Below are 18,803 nucleotides of genomic sequence, written 5' to 3'. Positions count from 1 at the left end.
GTTGTGAAGATGTTTAAAGCCGGATTTGGATACAAAAAGATTTCCCAAGCTTTAAACATCCCAAGGAGCACTGTGCAAGCGATAATATTGAAATGGAAGGAGTATCAGACCACTGCAAATCTACCAAGACCTGGCCGTCCCTCTAAACTTTCAGCTCATACAAGGAGAAGACTGATCAGAGATGCAGCCAAGAGGCCCATGATCACTCTGGATGAACTGCAGAGATCTACAGGTGAGGTGGGAGACTCTGTCCATAGGACAACAATCAGTCGTATATTGCACAAATCTGGCCTTTATGGAAGAGTGGCAAGAAGAAAGCCATTTCTTAAAGATATCCATAAAAAAGTGTTGTTTAAAGTTTGCCACAAGCCACCTGGGAGACACACCAAACATGTGGAAGAAGGTGCTCTGGTCAGATGAAACCAAAATTGAACTTTTTGGCAACAATGCAAGACGTTATGTTTGGCGTAAAAGCAACACAGCTGAACACACCATCCCCACTGTCAAACATGGTGGTGGCAGCATCATGGTTTGGGCCTGCTTTTCTTCAGCAGGGACAGGGAAGATGGTTAAAATTGATGGGAAGATGGATGGAGCCAAATACAGGACCATTCTGGAAGAAAACCTGATGGAGTCTGCAAAAGACCTGAGACTGGGACGGAGATTTGTCTTCCAACAAGACAATGATCCAAAACATAAAGCAAAATCTACAATGGAATGGTTCAAAAATAAACATATCCAGGTGTTAGAATGGCCAAGTCAAAGTCCAGACCTGAATCCAATCGAGAATCTGTGGAAAGAACTGAATACTGCTGTTCACAAATGCTCTCCATCCAACCTCACTGAGCTCGAGCTGTTTTGCAAGAAGGAATGGGAAAAAATGTCAGTCTCTCGATGTGCAAAACTGATGGAGACATACCCCAAGCGACTTACAGCTGTAATCGCAGCAAAAGGTGACGCTACAAAGTATTAACTTAAAGGGGCTGAATAATTTTGCACGCCCAATTTTTCAGTTTTTGATTTGTTAAAAAAAGTTTGAAATATCCAATAAATGTCGTTCCACTTCATGATTGTGTCCCACTTGTTGTTGATTCTTCACAAAAAAATACAGTTTTATATCTTTATGTTCGAAGCCTGAAATGTGGCAAAAGGTCGCAAAGTTCAAGGGGGCCGAATACTTTCGCAAGGCACTGTATATACACATATACACATACATATACACATATATATATATATGAAAAATGAAACACTCATATATCTTGAAGATACATTTTAAACCCCCTGAGTAAACACATGTTAGAAGCACATTTGGCAGTGATTACAGCTGAGTCTTTCTGGGTATTTCCCATCCTGTCCTATACAGGCCTGTGTTCTCAACAACTTTGAACATTGTTGATAATAATACATGCACCCTAAACCAACATTGTTTAAAAGAGGTTTCCCATATATATATATTTTTTACTGTATTCCAGTTGTTGGCTCAAAGCTTTCTAATCATTAGAATAACATCCATTCTAGGAGATAAACCGTCTTATGAAATATTAAATAGACGTGTGCCATTTAATTTCAAACATCAAATTAATTGAATATACAAAAAAACGAGGCTTTGGGGAAGATAATTAAAGTAAATGTGTAGAGAATAAACAACACATTTAGCACCTGGCGTCTTTCAGCCTTTCTAGGCCAACCTGACAACATTTAGAATCTGAGGAGAACCTGAGAAAAACTCATTTTTCTTCGGCTAGCCTAAAACAGTTGGCTGGCATCCAATAAGTAGCCTAAATGCAGCTGTTTTTTGTTAATTATCACGCAGAAAAATATGTCTTACCATATGTTGGTCTTAAATTGGTTATCTCAGTCATTTTGGGGTTGAAATGGCTGTGTTGTTGTCAGATTATTTAAAAAAATAAAATTAAAAATTAAAACTTGCAGGTTTTAATTGAGCTCTGCACACCTGGATTGTACAATATTTACACATTATTATTTAAAAAACATTCTTCAAGCTCTGTCAAGTTGGTTGTTGATCATTGCTAGACAGAGATTTTCAAGTCTTGCCATAGAGTTTCAAGCCGATTTAAGTCAAAACTGTAACCAGGCCAATCAGGAACATTCCATTTTGTCTTCATAAGCAACTCCAGTGTATATTTGGCCTTGTGTTTTAGGTTATTGTCCTGCTGAAAGGTGAATTCATCTTTCAGCAGGACAATAGAAAGCAGACTGAACCACGTTTTCCTCTAGGATTTTGCCTGTGTTTAACTCCATTCCGTTTTTTTTTTATCCTGAAAAAGATTTGGTCTTTAACGATTACAAGCATTCCCATAACGTGATGCAGCCACAACTATGCTTGAACATATGGAGAGTGGTACTCAGTAATGTGTTGTATTGGATTTGTCCCTAACGTTACAATTTGTATTCAGGAGAAAAATTGAATTGCTTTGCCACATTTATTTTGGCATTATTACTTTAGTGCCTTGTTGCAAACAGGATGCATGTTTTGGAATATTTGTATTCTGTACAGGCTTCCTTCTTTTCACTCTGTCAATTAGGTTAGTATTGTGGAGTAACTACAATGTTGTTGATCCATCCTCAGTTTTCTTCTATCACAGCCATTAAACTTTGTAGCTGTTTTAAAGTCACCATTGGCCTCGTGGTAAAATCCCTGAGTGGTTTCCCTCCTCTCCGGCAATTGAGTCAGGGAGGACGCCTGTATCATTGTAGTGACTGGGTGTATTGATACACCATCCAAATTGTAATTATTAACTCCAACATCCTCAAAGGGATATTCAATGCCTGCTTTTTGTATTCTACCAATAGGTGCCCTTATCTGCGGGGCATTAGAAAACCTCCTTGGTCTTTGTGGTTGAATCTGTGTTTAAAATTCACTGCTCGACTGAGGGACCTTAAAGATAATTGTATGTGTGGGGTACAGAAATGGGGTAGTCATTTAAAAATCATGGTAAGCACTATAATTTCACACAGAGTGAGTCCATGCCACTTATTATGTGACTTGTTTATGTGTCCATTTTTTATTAATTTGTAACAATTTCTAAAAAAAACAGTGTTGTGTTCAATACCACATAAACAAGAACAATTCAAGACCAAGACCGGAGCGAATCGAGACCGAGTCAAGACCGAAACCAGGAGGGGAAGAGAGTTCCGAGACAGAGTCAAGACCAGAAAAATGTGAATCCAATTCAAGACCATTACTGTAATTTTGTCAAATCGTCACCATAAGAGTTGAAAATGTCCAGTATTTCTGTGTTCATATTTCAAAAGAACATACGGATTCTTTAGACATTCAGATTGGTGAAAAAAGGCATGCCGAGGGAAAATGGAGCCACTGGACATTGTTACTAACCCAAACACAGTGGGGAACGATGAGGGCCTTCTACGCTTTCAGAGAAAGGCTAAGGATTTATAACATAATAAAAATAATAATAATATTATTTTCAATTATGTTCTGTTTTAATCTCTTCAGTTTTTGATCGAAAAGAAAAAGGTTAACGCTGAAGAGAAAAAAATATCCAATCAGGATTTTTCTTTGGTGGTCTCTGGGGAGATGAATCTAGCTATCTAATTTCAGCCATTGGCTAGGCCATTAGAAGCTTGATAGAAGGCATCTGCCGTTCAACTGTATTAGGGGAATATTTTGGAGTGACAGTAGAATCAAGCAATCACATTGACTTGTAATGCCAACAAGTCTCCCCTTTACTAATAGTAAGCGCACAACTCCAACAATTTCCCCCAATCTTCCCTACCAGCGAGTCAAGGAAATTTCAACAAAGTTCGAGGATATTTTCCAATGAAAGTAAAGGACAGTAATGTTATGAGTAAAGTAGAAAGCAAAGGTTTCAGTAGACGATAAGATATTAAGATTTCAAGAAAGGAGTGTATATATTTGGTCTTATATTTGACTGAATGAAAGCTGATAATGATTTTTTTTTTTTACTCTGCTGGTCTTGGCTGGTCTCGGGAAGAAATGAGAAATGAGTCCTCACTGTCCGAGACCAAGTCAAGACCAAGTAAAAATGTATCCGACACCAAGACAAGAACGAGAAACTCAATATGTGGTCTCGAGAGAGAGAGAGAGAGGACTCGAGTACTACAACACTTACTGCTAAAAACATAATTCCACTTTGACATTATGGGGTATTGTGTGTAGATCAGTGACACAACATCTCAAAGTATTTGAGATGAAGGCTGTAACACAACAAGATGTGGAAAACGTCAAGGGGTATAAATACTTTCTGAAGGCACTGCACCTGAGGAACGCTCAACTCCGTTCTCTTATATCATGGCGGGTTGAGTATTGATAACTGGGGAGAAAATGGCGACTGTCCTTGAATCTGAAAGTGCGGCAAGTGAAGTGTGTGACAACGAGTGGACAATTAGAGAAATCAAAGAATGGAACAAAACGAGCAAAAGTTATCGTAGAAGACCTGTTCAATAATGAATTTCTTACTGGCCTGTGTTTTGTGGACAAGGAGATTCGTTTGGGAAATCCATTTGTATATTTTTATTTGTATCGAGGACTGTGAAGAAGCAGTGGGAAAGGGGGATTCAATCAAGGTGACTAGAAGCGGCCTTGTTATGGTTAATTGTGTCGATGAAGAACAGACGAAGTGTGCACTGGATCTGCCTAAATTGTCCATGTCAGAGGTAACATTTATTGACCTTCCGAGCAGGGCGCATGCCAAAGGAGTCATAGCTGGAGTCTCGTGGTACATGTAATGAACAAAAATATAAAATGCAACATGCAACAATTTCAAAGATTCTACTGAGTTACAGTTCATAGAAGGAAGTCAGTCAATTGAAATAAATAAATTAGGCCCTAATCTATGGATTGCACATGACTGGGCAGGGGTGCAGCCATGGGTGGGCCTGGGAGGGCACAGGCCCACCCACTAGGGAGGCAGGCCCAGCCAATCATAATGAATTTTCCCCCACAAAAGGGCATTATTATGGACAAAAATACTCCTCAGCAGTATAGATGACGAGTACCGTAGTCAGAAAATCCCAGGAGGGGTCAGTGTACATCACCTGACCCGTATGGTAAATGGAAGGGAAGAGAAAAGCCTATCGATATTATTGTTGTTTGAGGAGACTCGACCTGAATATGGGAATTGTAAAGGATATGATCACATGTCAAATGCTTGCAGACGAGAGAAGTATATTATTGAAAAATCAAAAAATGTTGCAACTGTGGTGGGGATCATACTCCGGACTTCCTTGAGTGGCCTGTTAGGGTGAAGGAGGTCGAGGGGTCAAGGATCAGAGGCTGTGCAGCGAATCTCCTATGTGGAGGCGGTAAAGAGAGTCGAAGGGGCAAGAGGCAACAGTGTTGATGATATGGCGGTGGATGCATTGCAAACAGTTGCTATTGTTTTAAGGTGATCTGGATACACTCATTGTGAAGAAGGTGGGTTTTGTGGCATTTATAACCACAGTGATTAATTGTACAGCACAAGTGTCTAACGAGTCCAAGAAGCTGCATATCATTATCTGCAGCCGATAAGTTTTTGGGGCTCCAAGACTTTACAGCAAAAGCACTGCAAGGTCTATTGTCGCTAGGAAATGTCCCGCCCTCACCAGAGTTTTCTGACCCTGTGTAGGGACCTGATTAGAATTTGTGCTTTGTTTGTTTTTTACAGAAAAGCAGGTTGATTTTGTTAAGTTAATTTCTTTCTTGATAGTTTGTATGATATTTTATTTATTTTTACCCATGTTTTTTTTCTTCCCTTTTTGGATCCTTATTATCCACCCGCACAGTAGGTGGCGGAATGCACATCCAATTGGTGCGAACGCCATTATACCATAGAAGAAGTAGTATCGATAACTGGTCTTGCGATTTGCTAATTCTGAAAATGTTTACCTGTACCTATGTTTGTCCTGTACAACTGCAGTCCTGGGTTTGTATCCAGATGCGATCAGAGGTAAGTTGCACTTTAATTACCTTCTGCCTTTTTAAAAAATATATGATATATTTCTGGAGTAAGATAAGTATTTCTCAGATATAATTATGTTGTTGAAATTGTGTTTGAGGGGGGAGTGCAAATCAAATGGCTAAGCAGGGCACTGTGGGTGTTGAAATTCTTACTTTTAATAAAAACGTTTATTGAATACAACTACCCGACTTTTTCCTCCTGTGTTGCTCAACTAGCGGCCTTGACTAGTTTAGTCAGTTGAGATTCAATTTGCACAGCCGCATTCGCATTGAGTTGAGCAACACAAATTAGGAAAATGTTGGTGGTTAAAAGTATGAATTTCAGCATCCTGCAGAAGGGCCATAACTGTATAGGACAAACATACAGTAGGTACAGGTAAGCGTTTTCAGAATTGACATTTTTACAAGTATCGACTGATGGTGATTCAATGTTGTTGCTAGCATATCGCGCGACCAGTTATTAATAATCAACTCGAAAGAAAATAAAGAGTTGAGTGGTCCTCAGCTAACACAGAGTGAGAAAGCAATGGAGTAGGGGGATGCTTGGCTGGACTGACTGGTTGATTTGGCTAACTTTAACTAACTGCATGGTTTAAACTAGCTTAGCCAGTTTATCTAGTGGCAAACTAATCTAATGTAATAGCTAGTTAGCTATTGCCAAACATCTGATGAATCCGTTCACTCTTTATGCCAATGACAAGGTGGCTAGTTAGCCAACAAGCAGAGATCATATGGGGAGCTAAAAACAGGAGTGTTAGAGTTGCGTCAATTCGAATCTGGTATCAGATTGTATACTATGTATTTTTTATTAGCTAAGCAATAAGTGGTAAATGCAATTTTCGGATATACGGGCTCTCTGTCCCACCTCGCAGGGCAAACAGAGAACTGACTTGTTCCTGACAAAGATATTATAATATACCCTGATGACAGTAGTAGTTCCTGCTTTCGAGCCGGCCTGTCAGAGTAGAGACTGGGCGTGGTTTAGACTTACCCAGCCTATCGTTGATTGTTGTCGTACGAGCTGGTACCAGCCACCGGGCGCTCCAGTTGATATATGTAACTTGCTATGAAGAATATCTATGCGCTCATGCTCGATACCGTTATCTCGCACCTGGCTCCTGTTATCTAACAAAAGACCATTTGTTCTCGCAACACTACGTTCTGAATGTGCCCCCCCATCTCATTGCACAGTTCCTGTCTTCATGTTATTCTGTATTTTTACATCATGAGAAAGGCCCATGGCCCTGAAACTGTTAACAATGTTTCAAGTCAGCTATGTTGCAAAACACATACATACATCCACACAAGCCAACAGCAGATAATATTCAATCACATATATGGTAACGGGCTATAGTGCATAACACAGAATCCTCATAAGAGTCAACTTTGTCAGATTCTGGGTTAGCCAAAGCTAGTTAGCTACCTAACCATTTGATTTGCACTCGCCCCCAAACACATTTTCAACAGCAGAATTGTATCTGAGAAATACTTATCTTACTCCAGAAATATGATATTACAAAGGCAGAAGGTTATTAAAGTGCAACTTACCTCTGATTGTGTCTGGCTACGAAGCCACAAACAGAAATATCCTCAGGAGTGATGACGTGCACTTCACTTCAAGAACAGTAGTGGAGATACGGAGTTCGACAGAACTTTGAAGCCAATGGACTTAAGAGTTTTGATGACAAGTTATTTTGAATACATTTCATAGGTCAAGGGGTCGTGAAACTTTCATACAGACATAACGGGGAAACAATAGTATCGATTCATGTACGAAAAAAACAACCTCAACTCCAAATTTGGTGTTTCAAACAACAATGAGGATATAATAATATACATCTATGTAACTGAAGTGATTTGGTCAAATGTAACGGAGTGAAAAGTTACTTCCTTCAGAAATGACTTGAGTAAGAGTGCAAGTACAGCAAGCCACAGAGAGAAACTAGGAAAGTATGTCAGTGGGCCGGATTCAAGCCCATGTTACATGTGCCAGGGTCAGCAGCTGTAACCGTTGTGTCACAGGCACTGAGGCACCAATAAGTTATACGCATGTGAACAACTGGCACAACTCTGATATAAAGTGGGTTTGTCACGTGTCCTACTTATATAGTACACTCCGATACAACCTAAGCATTACAAAACGTATATTTGAATAAGCCACACGTACCAAATAAACCATTACACTTTTTGTTTACCAAATTCGACACGGTCTTTGACCTTCATACAAAAACTCCTGGCTTGGTGAATGAAAAAAAGTGAAATGTGCCACCTGCTGGACAAGATGGATTTTGGGCCCAGTTATTCCTCTCGCTTCGCCTCTTCCTCTCTGTATTCTGTATAGCCTACACACATTGCTTCCAGCTGCCCACGGGTGGTGATTATAAATATTCATTATTAAATCAAATCCTCCTGCTGCAGGATTATTTTCCTCCTGCCATGAACGAGGTCAAATTAAGATCCAACATCTGTCAATTTAAGCCTCTAGATGGCAATATCTACTAAACATATGTAATTGTTTTAATATGGCCATAAGATGTGTAGTTACCCAAAACATTTTTTTAGAAAACATTTGATTAGACCATACTCCTATTAATCTATGGAAACACATTGAATAATACATTCATACATGGTACAAAAGGAAGTATGGTTTGAGGTGTTTGAAATGCATAAGAGATATAGGAAAGCATCAGGATTTTTACCTCACACTCACGGGTAACCTTCTCACGAGTCCCATGAAGATTGTGGGTGTTGTAGAGCCGTGAGAAGACATATTTTTGGGATGTCTTCTGGTCTGACAAACACCACTGTAGCTCTATCTTCTTCCACCGCAGATGCAGAAGGACGACATATGGTGGATTGAGACACAGTCCATACAAAAACCCAGAAGTTTAAAAATAAACCATTAATATTTTTGTTAACCAAATTTGACACTCATTGGCCTCCATATAAAAAGTCCTGGCTTGGTGAGCGGAAAAAAAACTAACAACTGCCACCTGCTGGAGAAGACAGATGTTGGGCCCAGTTATCCATCCCGCTCCGCCTCTTCCTCTTTGACCCAATTAAATTCAACTTCCTGTCACTCAAACTCAAATTCTACATCTTGTGGGGTGTGGCCTATTCAATTAGAATTTTAACACGAGTTGAATGGAAGTCAATTCCAAAATTCTGAATTAAGCCCAACCCTGACACACACAACATCTCAATTGCATACTCCTCTCGTCCTCTCCCCCTTCTCAAAATCCATAGGAGGAGATGGTCAGAGGGGAGGGACCTCTGGCTTTCTCATCCAATGGGTTTTATACAGGCGGCAAAGAGAGGACAGGAGGAGTATGCAATTGAGATTTGGTTAGTACTATTTGGAATCCTTGGGATGTTCCTACCCTAAACCATTACCATTTAAAATGTCAATTTCAATGGGGTAGGGACATCCCAAGGACCTTGAATAGCACGGACCATTGACATTTTTCCACAGACACACCACTATTCCCTTCCCTGATGGACAGATAGTGTAGTCGTCGTGCTGTCATTCAGTCTGTGACCTGTTGTAACAATGTGTTACCTGGTTCTATTCATTCTCCTCTGCTCTGGAACTCTCCTGTCTATAACGCTCATAGACTACTACCAACACCAAAGGTACGTTTGTAATACTGTGTATGTGAGTGTGTTTCAACCCAATAAGTCAATTTAATAATGTTGTGAATTTGTTTTTGGACAGGCATTGTTTAATTGATAATTGACAGCCGTCCCACCAATTTGGCCTGCTAATTATGTGCAGGTGATTTAAAGGTGTGGGAGAGGCACAGGGGAAAGAGCTCAATTGCATACTTCTCGAGTCCTCTTCTCCATCTCAAAACCCATTGGAAGAGCAGGTCAGAGGGCAGGAACCTCTGGCTTACTTATCCAATGGGTTTTGAGGAAGAGACGAGAGGGTATGCGATTACATCTTCCCAACTAATAATTCTAGGGAGAGAACGTTTGTTAACTGTAATGTTCCCTTGAAGTTTGAGTGACCAGTTTTCCATTAGTTAGGGGACAATTCTATGTATGTTAGCAAAAACCTAATAAGAACCTATTTAGCATGTTTTGCCATTAGTTAAGAGAACATTCCCTTAATGTAAAAAATAACTTACCCAGAAAGTGGTTACCATGTTCTCAAAATATGCACTATTAATGTTCTAGACACAGGCCCTAGGTCCATTTCGAAACGGGTCCAACTTTTTGGACCTGTGAAGATCTCCAATCTACACTATATTGTCAAAAACCTCCATACCACTCAGAAACTTCAAACAGACTCTGACCTGTCCAATGAGGCAAAGTGACTAAAGAATTCAACAGTTCAGGGGCAGAACAACAGATTTGTACCTTGTCAGCTCGGGGATTTGAACTTGCCTTCCGGTTACTAGTCCAACGCTCTAACCACTAGGCTACCCTGCCGCCCCAGTATACTGTGTGCTCACCCCTCCTTTGCCTCCATCACTTTCTCTGCTTCTGTTTTTTTTCTTTCTGCCTTCAACTTCTCCCTGTTGCAACTTGTATTCAACCGGATTGATTGTCCCCCACGATGAAATCGAGGAGGGGACTGTACCTCTGTCTCTGTCCGTTAGTACATTTGTAGGTTTGTTCGTCAAATGAGATCTGACAGCACAGGCCCGATTTGGACGAAGCTGGTGCGAATGATGCGTCTTGACATAGAGATACGAAAGAATTCAAATACAATACAGATGTTGGTGCCAAAACAAGCAATTGGAAATGCTGACTTTAAAGGTCAAACCCCTCACTCCGTTTGACCCAAAATCATGAAATTCGGTACGTAAATCTTTCTCCTCACAAGGAACAAATTTGCCTCAGAGACACAAGGTCTGCCTTGATAGATTTTCCGCCATTTTAAATTTTTTGAAAACACAAAACACTACATCTGGCACCGAATGACCGATCTGCATGAAACTTGATGTGGCATCTATGGACAAAGGTCTCTCAATGCAATATTTTCCAGACTAGTAACTAAAACAACATGGCAGCTATTGACCAAAAAACAATTACGTGGGCAAGGTCTGGCACATAAATGCATATAAATCCATCCCAGATATTAATATTGTAACAAATTTGGTACACATTTTGCAAACACTGTCAAAACTCAACATATACAAGAACATTCACGGTGCTATAATGGGCTTTTTTATTTTTTACTATCAGTATAGTTTAATTTTATTTTGCCCAAGGAAGGTGGTGCTGCATCATTCGTGGGGGATGACATGTTTACTGTTGCCTTGTTTTTGATTGGCTTTACCAACAACTGTTCTCCTTTGTTCGTGTGCATGCTTGCATGTTGCAGAGATGGGTTCCTGGACTCTGTTCAGAAGGGGTTGCAGTGTAGGAGACTGAGAAAGAGACTGGTGACCATGAGTACTATAAAAAAGTAGGTGGAGTTTTGAATTTGAATGATTAGCTGACACCATGCTGTCATCTAATCTTCCTGGGGTCAGTGAGTGAAAGCGAGAGAGTTTCTCCCTTTGCCTGACTTGTTCTTCCTATGTTTCATGATCATTCTATATGTACTAGTATAGATCAGATCAACATGACAATCCAACTTCCAGCCTGATCCAACAAGTTCTCCTCCGTGTGTTTGTGTGTCTCAGAGTGGACATTGCCCTGTTCTCTCAGGATGTGAGAGAGCTGATGGACTGTCCTTGGAGACTCAACCTCACACACAGAGAACTATACAGGTGAGACACACACACACACTTTGCTCAGTCTTGCGATCTTCTGCAACAAACGTTCTGTCCTGTTGTTGCCCCCCCCTCCCCCAGGACAGAGTTGTGGTCGTGCTGTAATGCATCTGATAGGCTGATGGTGACCAGACAGAACACCAATCTGAACCAGAGTCTGTCCTACGAGATACACAGGTGGAAGAAGAGAAAGGTGGATCAAGCACTATGGGAGATGCTGCCTCAGGTGTGTGTGCGCAAGTCTTCAGTTCTCAGACAAAGTTAGTCATCACACGAGCGTGGTTTACCAGCATGGTGTGTGTGTGTGTATAGACCGTACCCTGGAGTAAAGGTTCGTTGAGTCGTTGTGCCGTGGTGGGAAGTGGAGGAATCCTGCAGAACAGCAGCTGTGGAGCGGAAATAGACAATGCTGACTATGTCATCAGGTATCAGCAACAACATAATCAATCATGCAAACATAGATCAATCAATATGTTATTGGTAGTTAACTATTGTAATGTAGTGCTGTTGTGTAGTGTATAATGTTGATGTTATGTGTGAATGTGTCTGAATGTTGATTTATCTTATCGAAACTGGCACCTCTTTCTGAGTATATCATCTTTGTTCAGTAAAAAAAGATTTCAGTTAATTGTAATGTTGTGACTGTTGTGTCGTGAATGTTGATTTAATATTGTGTGAATGTTATTTATAATCTTGTGTGAACGTCGTTTCTAATTTGTGGTGTTTTTGTTGTTGACAGGTTTAACCTGGCTCCTATCAACAAGAGTTGTGACGTGGGAGTGAAAACAGACCTCGTAACAGCCAACCCTAGCCAGATCATTAAAGGGTACATACACTACCAACAGGGTTGATAGTAGTACATGTAATCTGATTTAAAACCCGTAATCAGTTACATTACCAGCTAAAATATTGTAATCCGATTACAGATACATTAGCTGATTACTTCTTGGATTACTTTTAAATTCAGAAAGGATGTTTGTGAGAAAAAAATACATTGACAACTTCCTGTTTTCTCAATGACATTCAATTCGGCATTGTAAAAAAACTGCAAGTTTAAGTTTGTTTCACTTGAGCGAGTCTGACCACAAGTCAGAGACCACTCTGAATACACACCAAATGCATTTGGTTGACCCTTTTTGTCTTCTAATGCCTCTCAAGTCATATAAAACAATCGGAAAGATGGGGGTCGAAATGATTGTTTACAGTACTCCAGCAGCCCCCCCCCCCCCCCCCTTGTAAGGATAATGACATTCCTCTATAGACCATTTCTCCATACAGAATCTTTCCAGATCCTTAATATCCTTTGTCTGCTCTTCAAATCAAACCACAGGTTTTAAATGGGGTTCAAGTGCGGAGACTGAGATGGCCATTTTCTGAATTTGAATGTTGTAGCTAGAAACATAATTAAAATGTGTACGCGACCAATAAATGTTTATTTGGAATCAAATTAAAGGGAAATATACCTGACAAGTATGAGTGGTTTAAGTTAATTTCCCATCCTTTCGTGGGCTCTGCCTGTCGAGCAGTAGAAGGGCACATTTGCCAATGTACTATTAGCTGATAATGTTTACTTTGCACGCTACCGGTAGAAATGTTGAACAGTTGGCTAAACATAGTGGTGGTAGTAGTAGACTTAATGTACTTTTTTCTCCAACCAACGTAGGCCTACCTAGCAAAGTTAGCTATCTCCTTTTCAACGTTTTAAGTGTTTAATCACAATTGCTGCTGACAGACATGATAGACTACAGTGATTGATGGATCATGTCAAATTGGCTAGATGGCTAATAACAGATCACCTCAATATGGCTAGTTAACAAGCCACAATTCAGGGGATATACTAGATGGCTGTACTTGTTTGCCATCTATAGTGGTGATGACAACTTTACCAGGAATAGGACTTGCCAATGTCATGCTCTTTCCAAAAGCCTATTCTCTGATGAAGCAAGCTAAATGACATGTTGTTTGCTTAGCTAGCAAGCTACATGCCAAATGGATAGGCTACCCTCGCATATCTGAAAATACATGATCAATTGATGTTTACTGATCATAAAAAGCATGCAGTTACTTGCTGTATAACTCTGATAGCGCTAAATATGAAATAATCAGAACTATGTTCTGACTGCTCTTGAAGAGGTGATGATATTAAAACCAAATGCAGTGTAGTTAAAAAATATATTTAACAATCCCTTATAAATGGCACGTAGTGATCAATGGTTTTAGCGGAGCTGGGGTCTCCTTGCCCCCCAGCAGCCAAATCGAACGCTCTGCACCGTATTGCAACATTTTATTGATAACAACCTATATATTGTCAATACACACAATCAATATACATGATCAATACTCACCTGTCTCTGCCTCACACCTGTCCAACATGATTTCACAAACTCAAATAAATTCTTGCCGTCAAGTCGATTCTAGACATTTGTCCAACTGCCACTAACATCGACACCCCCTCACCTGCTTCCTGTCTGCTAACTCCTCTCCTCACCTGTCTCCTCCCCTCCCCTGTCCTCAGGTACACTGACCTCCAGCAGAACCCTGGACACCTGGCAGAAGTCCTGTCATTCTATGGTCACGCCCATCTGCTTCTCCCCGCCTTCTCGTCTGCCTCTGGGACAGCCCCCTGCTTCAAGGTGCGCTGCTACTATGAAATGAATACAACTACGACTGGAAGGGATTTTTTTCCCCGTAGCAGGTTGGGAGAATTAGGTTAAGGTTAGGAAAAGGTTTATGGTTAGAGAAAATGTGTTCCTAACCTGCTACGAAAAGTCACTTCTGGTCGAAGCTGCATCAAAGTGTCATGTTTAGTCCCAGACAGTGGAGGCTGGTGCGGTTAGCTGTAGGAGGACAGGCTCATTATTCATTTGTAAGGAATACATGGAACGAAGTCAAACGTGGTTTCCATATGTTTGATACTGTTCCACTTATGCCATTCCAGCCATTACAATGAGCCCATCCTCCTATAGCCCTTCCCACTGGTCCCAGATGAGACTAGGTAAAGCCCTGGTACCTGGCACGGGGCCGGGCCTGTTTTTTTTTTTCATCAATAAGTAGTCCACGGGTCGGGCTTGGTAGCATTTTTAAGAATGACAAAATTGATAACAAACATTTTGATCCTGGGGGAGAGGAGGGCTGGGGAAGGAAGGGGTCTGGGGGAGGAGTGTAAATAGTGATGATGTTCATTAATCAGTCTTTGTTCCGTACCAGGTGTACCATGCCCTCCATAAGGCCCGCCCCCAACAAGAAGTGGTGTTCTTCCACCCAGACTACCTGTTTGAGCTGGGCAGGTTCTGGCGTCACCGTGGGCAGCGAGCCCGGCGGCTCTCTACTGGTCTGATGCTGGCCAGCACTGCTTTGGAGATCTGTGAACAGGTGTGTGTGTGTTTTGTTTGTTGTGCGTGTTCGTCTTCGTGTGTGATTTCTATCTGTTTCTTTCAGGTTCATCTGTACGGCTTCTGGCCCTTCCCTCTGGATCTATCCCACAATTCTTTGCCCCATCATTACTATGACAACGTGGGTCCGAACCGCAAAATGCACGCAATGCCTGAAGAGTTCCTGCTGTTACTTCAACTCCACAGCCAGGGGGCGCTACAGCTACATGTTGGACCCTGTACACTGACCCCTACACCCTAACCTATACAACCTTAGTTACTACAATTCCACAACCAGGGGGCGCTACAGCTACATCCCTGTTGATAGCCCCTTGTGCAGGGATAGGCAACAGAAGCCTACCACACTGACTTGTATTCACACCCTGATCCCTCAGTCTCTGTGGTGAGACAATACTGTGAACACGATTTGAGATTGAATTTGGACCACAACTTAATAGAGCTAACAGTTTAGAACACAACCTAATTCAGCGTTACCCAAACTTGGCCCTGGGGACCTCAAGGGGTGCACATTTTGGTTTTTGCCCTGGCACTACACAGCTGATTTAAAAATAATCAACTCATCATCAAGCTTTGATTATTTTAATCAGCTGTGCACCTCATGAGATACCCAAGACTGAGTTTGGGAAACGCTGACTTAACTGTTTTAGAACTAAAAAGACCAAATAGTTTGGAACCTGACCTAAATCATGACTGGTCAATTGTTGTTCCTTTACCAGTTTGTTTTGTGTTTCCAGATTGTCAGAATAAAGAGATGAAGAGAGAGTGATTAGGTGTTTTTTTTGTTTGTTGGTGGGTCCAACATGGCACTCTATTCATTACACAGTGCACTATATCAAAAAGGAGCCATTTGGGACTGAATCTTAGGGTGCGTTCGTTTACAAACGCGCAACACCCTTTGAATATGACCGGTGTCACTAAACGTCTGCCCCCAAAAAATACTCAATTCAATTGTTGCCAGCAGCACAGGTACAGTCACCAATGCTCTGGATAACATGACAACAGCCTAACCAGCTCTGTTACTGCAAGTAAAATGGTCAGAGTGAGTTCTTCTCTCATTTGAGTCTGGAAGCAGCTGGCAAGTTGGATATCTTTAGCCAGTTAACTTGGGTGCTTGACCACTGTGAGGTCAGAACATTTGGATCAACCCTCAGCCAGAGTGTCCAGTATGTGCTCTGAATGCCCCGAGAGTGAAACGCTCTGAATTTACAAACAGACAATCTGACAACACTGAATTTATGAACACCCGGAGTGCACTCTGAGCCACTCTGGCACTCGAGTGAATTTACGAACACACCCTTAAGACTGTAGAGTCTACTGCCTGCCTCAGATAGTACACCTGTAGTACTGATTTTAAAGAGCAACTGAACACAAAAGTTAACTGGTTTAAAATGGCCTATGTGGCATAAATATAGTTCAAACATTAATTCCAGAGACAAAATTGAATAAAAAGTGTAAGTAGGATCATTTTGGTCATAAAGTCAGTATATTCCAGAGATTTGGGTAACTGAGGTCGTCACAATTTACATCAGGGATGGGTTTTGATTGCCTGGCACAGTCTAATCAATGCTGGCAGTAATCAAATCATACAGAGCACAGCTGACCGGTGTGCTGCAGAGCACACTATCCAATCTCACCAGAATCAACCTACAACCCACCCTGGCATATGCACAAATATGTAGGAGAGTTAAAATGGTTATTCCATCAAACTTTAAATTCTAGCAATAGTACACAACGCAGAACAGAACATCCAGGTTCAGGTTAATGTCAGTGGCCCGAGCCCGCGAAAAGGAATATTCCAACTTCAGGCAGAAGTGTGGAGTCAGATTGCTATGATTTTCAATTGTGGAACTACTAGTACTGCCTGTTGATGTTAAGTAGGCAGCTACAGTAGCTGGATAATATTAACATATTCAGTTTTTATTTCATTACATTTATTTTATTTCATTTGGGTGCTTTACGTAGCTTTACGTAGCTTCGTCTCAGTCCAAATAAACACTGAGAAAGTTATGTATCGCAGATTAGAAATCCACAATGTTAAATAAAGAATCTCAAGGTTAATTCTATAGGTATTGTTATACGGGAGTGTGAGACTATCGAAACATGTAACTTTCAGTTTTATCGTTGTTATTGATATCGTTTTACAGAGTGCATAAAATTATTGCTGTTTCTAGCTAGCGTCTTTCTGTGACGAGATTGTTAGCTGAGCTGACGATTTATGCTAGCGCTGCATTATGGGAGAAGACGTTCTAGCCCTGTAAGGTCTGAATTGGATAAATGCGATTTGACGTTGTAGCCTGTTTTGTATTACAGTGTTTTTGTACATGAGTTGTTGTATTTTAATAATGTCAACACTGAAAGCACCTAGCACTGTATTGGAGATGTGAGACAGGATATGTGTTTTACCTTTCTTCATGCTCCTCTATAGAACAACTTGTCAGGTAGTGAATTAGAGACCGATGTATTCCTGTCTTTATTATTGCAGGAATGGTTCTATTACTATTATACATTATTTGTATTTCAAATAGTTTATTTTATTTTATACATTATGGCTTTACTAGTGACATCGGAGAAGGCAGACATTTTACATTCCCCCAACCGATTGTTTTTGTGCTTATTTGCATTGTTTGGAACTTTTTTTTTTACTCATTTTGTACATAATGTTGCCGCTACCATCTCTTATGACCGAAAATAACTTCTAGACATCAGGACTGCGATTACTCACCACGGACTTGCAGAATCCTTCTTTTCACGAATCTGACGAGCCCGATGCTAAGGATATGCTGCTTTCTCGGGAGCAGGCCTCGATCCCCATGATCTGCGTTAAGAGGAGGTGGAGAAAGAGGGGCCGAAGAGCGGGCTGCCTTCTGAGAATTCGTAGACGATCGAATAAACCCCCACTTCCCTCCATTCTGAGAATAAAATCGACGAGCTGCGCGGAAGATTAAACTACGAACTGGACATTCAAAACTGTAAAATGTTATGCTTCACGGAGTCGTGGCTGAACGACGACACTATAAACATACAGCTGGCTGGTTATACACTGTATCGGCAGGATAGAACAGTGGCATCTGGTAAGACAAGGGGGCGGAAAGCTATGTATATCTGTAAATAACAGCTGGTGCACAATATCTAAGGAAGTCTCGAGCTATTGGTCACCTGAGGTAGAATTTCTCATGATTAGCTGTAGACCACACTATCTACCGAGAGAGTTTTCGTAGCTGTGTACATACCACCACAGTCAGAGGCTGGCACTAAGACAGCATTGAATGAGCTGTATTCCGCCATAAGCAAACAAGAAAACGCTCACCCAGAGGTGGCGCTCCTAGTAGCCGGGGACTTTAATGCAGGGAAACAAATCCCTGTATTAACAAAACACAGAGACGCATACAAAGCTCTCCCTCGCCCTCCATTTGGCAAATCTGACCATAATTCTTTCCTCCTGATTCCTGCGTACAAGCAAAAATTAAAGCAGGAAGCACCAGTGACGAGATCAATAAAAAAGTGCTAGCACAGACTGGAATATGTTCCGGGATTCCTCCGATGGCATTGAGGAGTACACCACATCAGTCATTGGCTTCATCAATAAGTGCATCCATGATGTCCCCCCACAGTGACTGTATGAACATACCCCAGCCAGAAGCCATTGATTCCAGGCAGCATCCGCACTGAGCTAAAGGCTAGAGCTGCTTTTCACAGAGCGGGACTCTAACCCGGAAGCTTATAAGAAATCCCAAATATGCC

At 41.1% G+C, this 18,803-nt stretch overlaps 1 protein-coding gene across 9 annotated transcripts; it reads left to right on the top strand.

Annotated features, from left to right (window-relative positions):
- Positions 1–5,814: 5,814 nt before the first annotated feature.
- Positions 5,815–15,824, top strand: LOC139373518 (alpha-2,8-sialyltransferase 8E-like). 9 transcript variants are annotated; one of them, XM_071114119.1, is made up of 10 exons: positions 5,940–6,310; positions 9,559–9,577; positions 11,277–11,360; positions 11,581–11,667; positions 11,752–11,896; positions 11,983–12,095; positions 12,410–12,496; positions 14,186–14,303; positions 14,878–15,042; positions 15,109–15,815. In XM_071114119.1, the coding sequence occupies exons 1-10, from the start codon at positions 6,241–6,243 to the stop codon at positions 15,301–15,303; spliced, it is 1,083 nt and encodes a 360-aa protein (XP_070970220.1). In that variant the 5' UTR covers positions 5,940–6,240; the 3' UTR covers positions 15,304–15,815. The 9 variants fall into 9 exon arrangements, with proteins under 9 accessions (XP_070970224.1, XP_070970219.1, XP_070970220.1 ...); XM_071114123.1 differs by lacking the exons at positions 5,940–6,310; positions 9,559–9,577 and adding an exon at positions 5,815–5,933 and having other exon boundaries at positions 15,109–15,824; XM_071114114.1 differs by having other exon boundaries at positions 14,878–15,815.
- Positions 15,825–18,803: the final 2,979 nt, after the last annotated feature.

This window comes from Oncorhynchus clarkii, chromosome 18 (assembly GCF_045791955.1).
Source record: "Oncorhynchus clarkii lewisi isolate Uvic-CL-2024 chromosome 18, UVic_Ocla_1.0, whole genome shotgun sequence".
Taxonomy (NCBI): Eukaryota; Metazoa; Chordata; class Actinopteri; order Salmoniformes; family Salmonidae; genus Oncorhynchus; species Oncorhynchus clarkii.
Note: the sequence above shows the minus strand (reverse complement) of the source record. Positions and strands in the feature narration are given on the sequence as shown.

What these genes read in the sequence shown, in the direction of transcription:
- LOC139373518 (XM_071114114.1), top strand. Translation starts at nt 6,241, where the DNA reads ATGTTGGTGGTTAAAAGTATGAATTTCAGCATCCTGCAGAAGGGCCAT. An exon ending in ACACACAGAGAACTATACAG is followed by an intron (nt 11,668 to 11,751) that starts GTGAGACACACA and finishes CCCCTCCCCCAG; the next exon opens with GACAGAGTTGTGGTCGTGCT. An exon ending in AATGCTGACTATGTCATCAG is followed by an intron (nt 12,096 to 12,409) that starts GTATCAGCAACA and finishes TGTTGTTGACAG; the next exon opens with GTTTAACCTGGCTCCTATCA.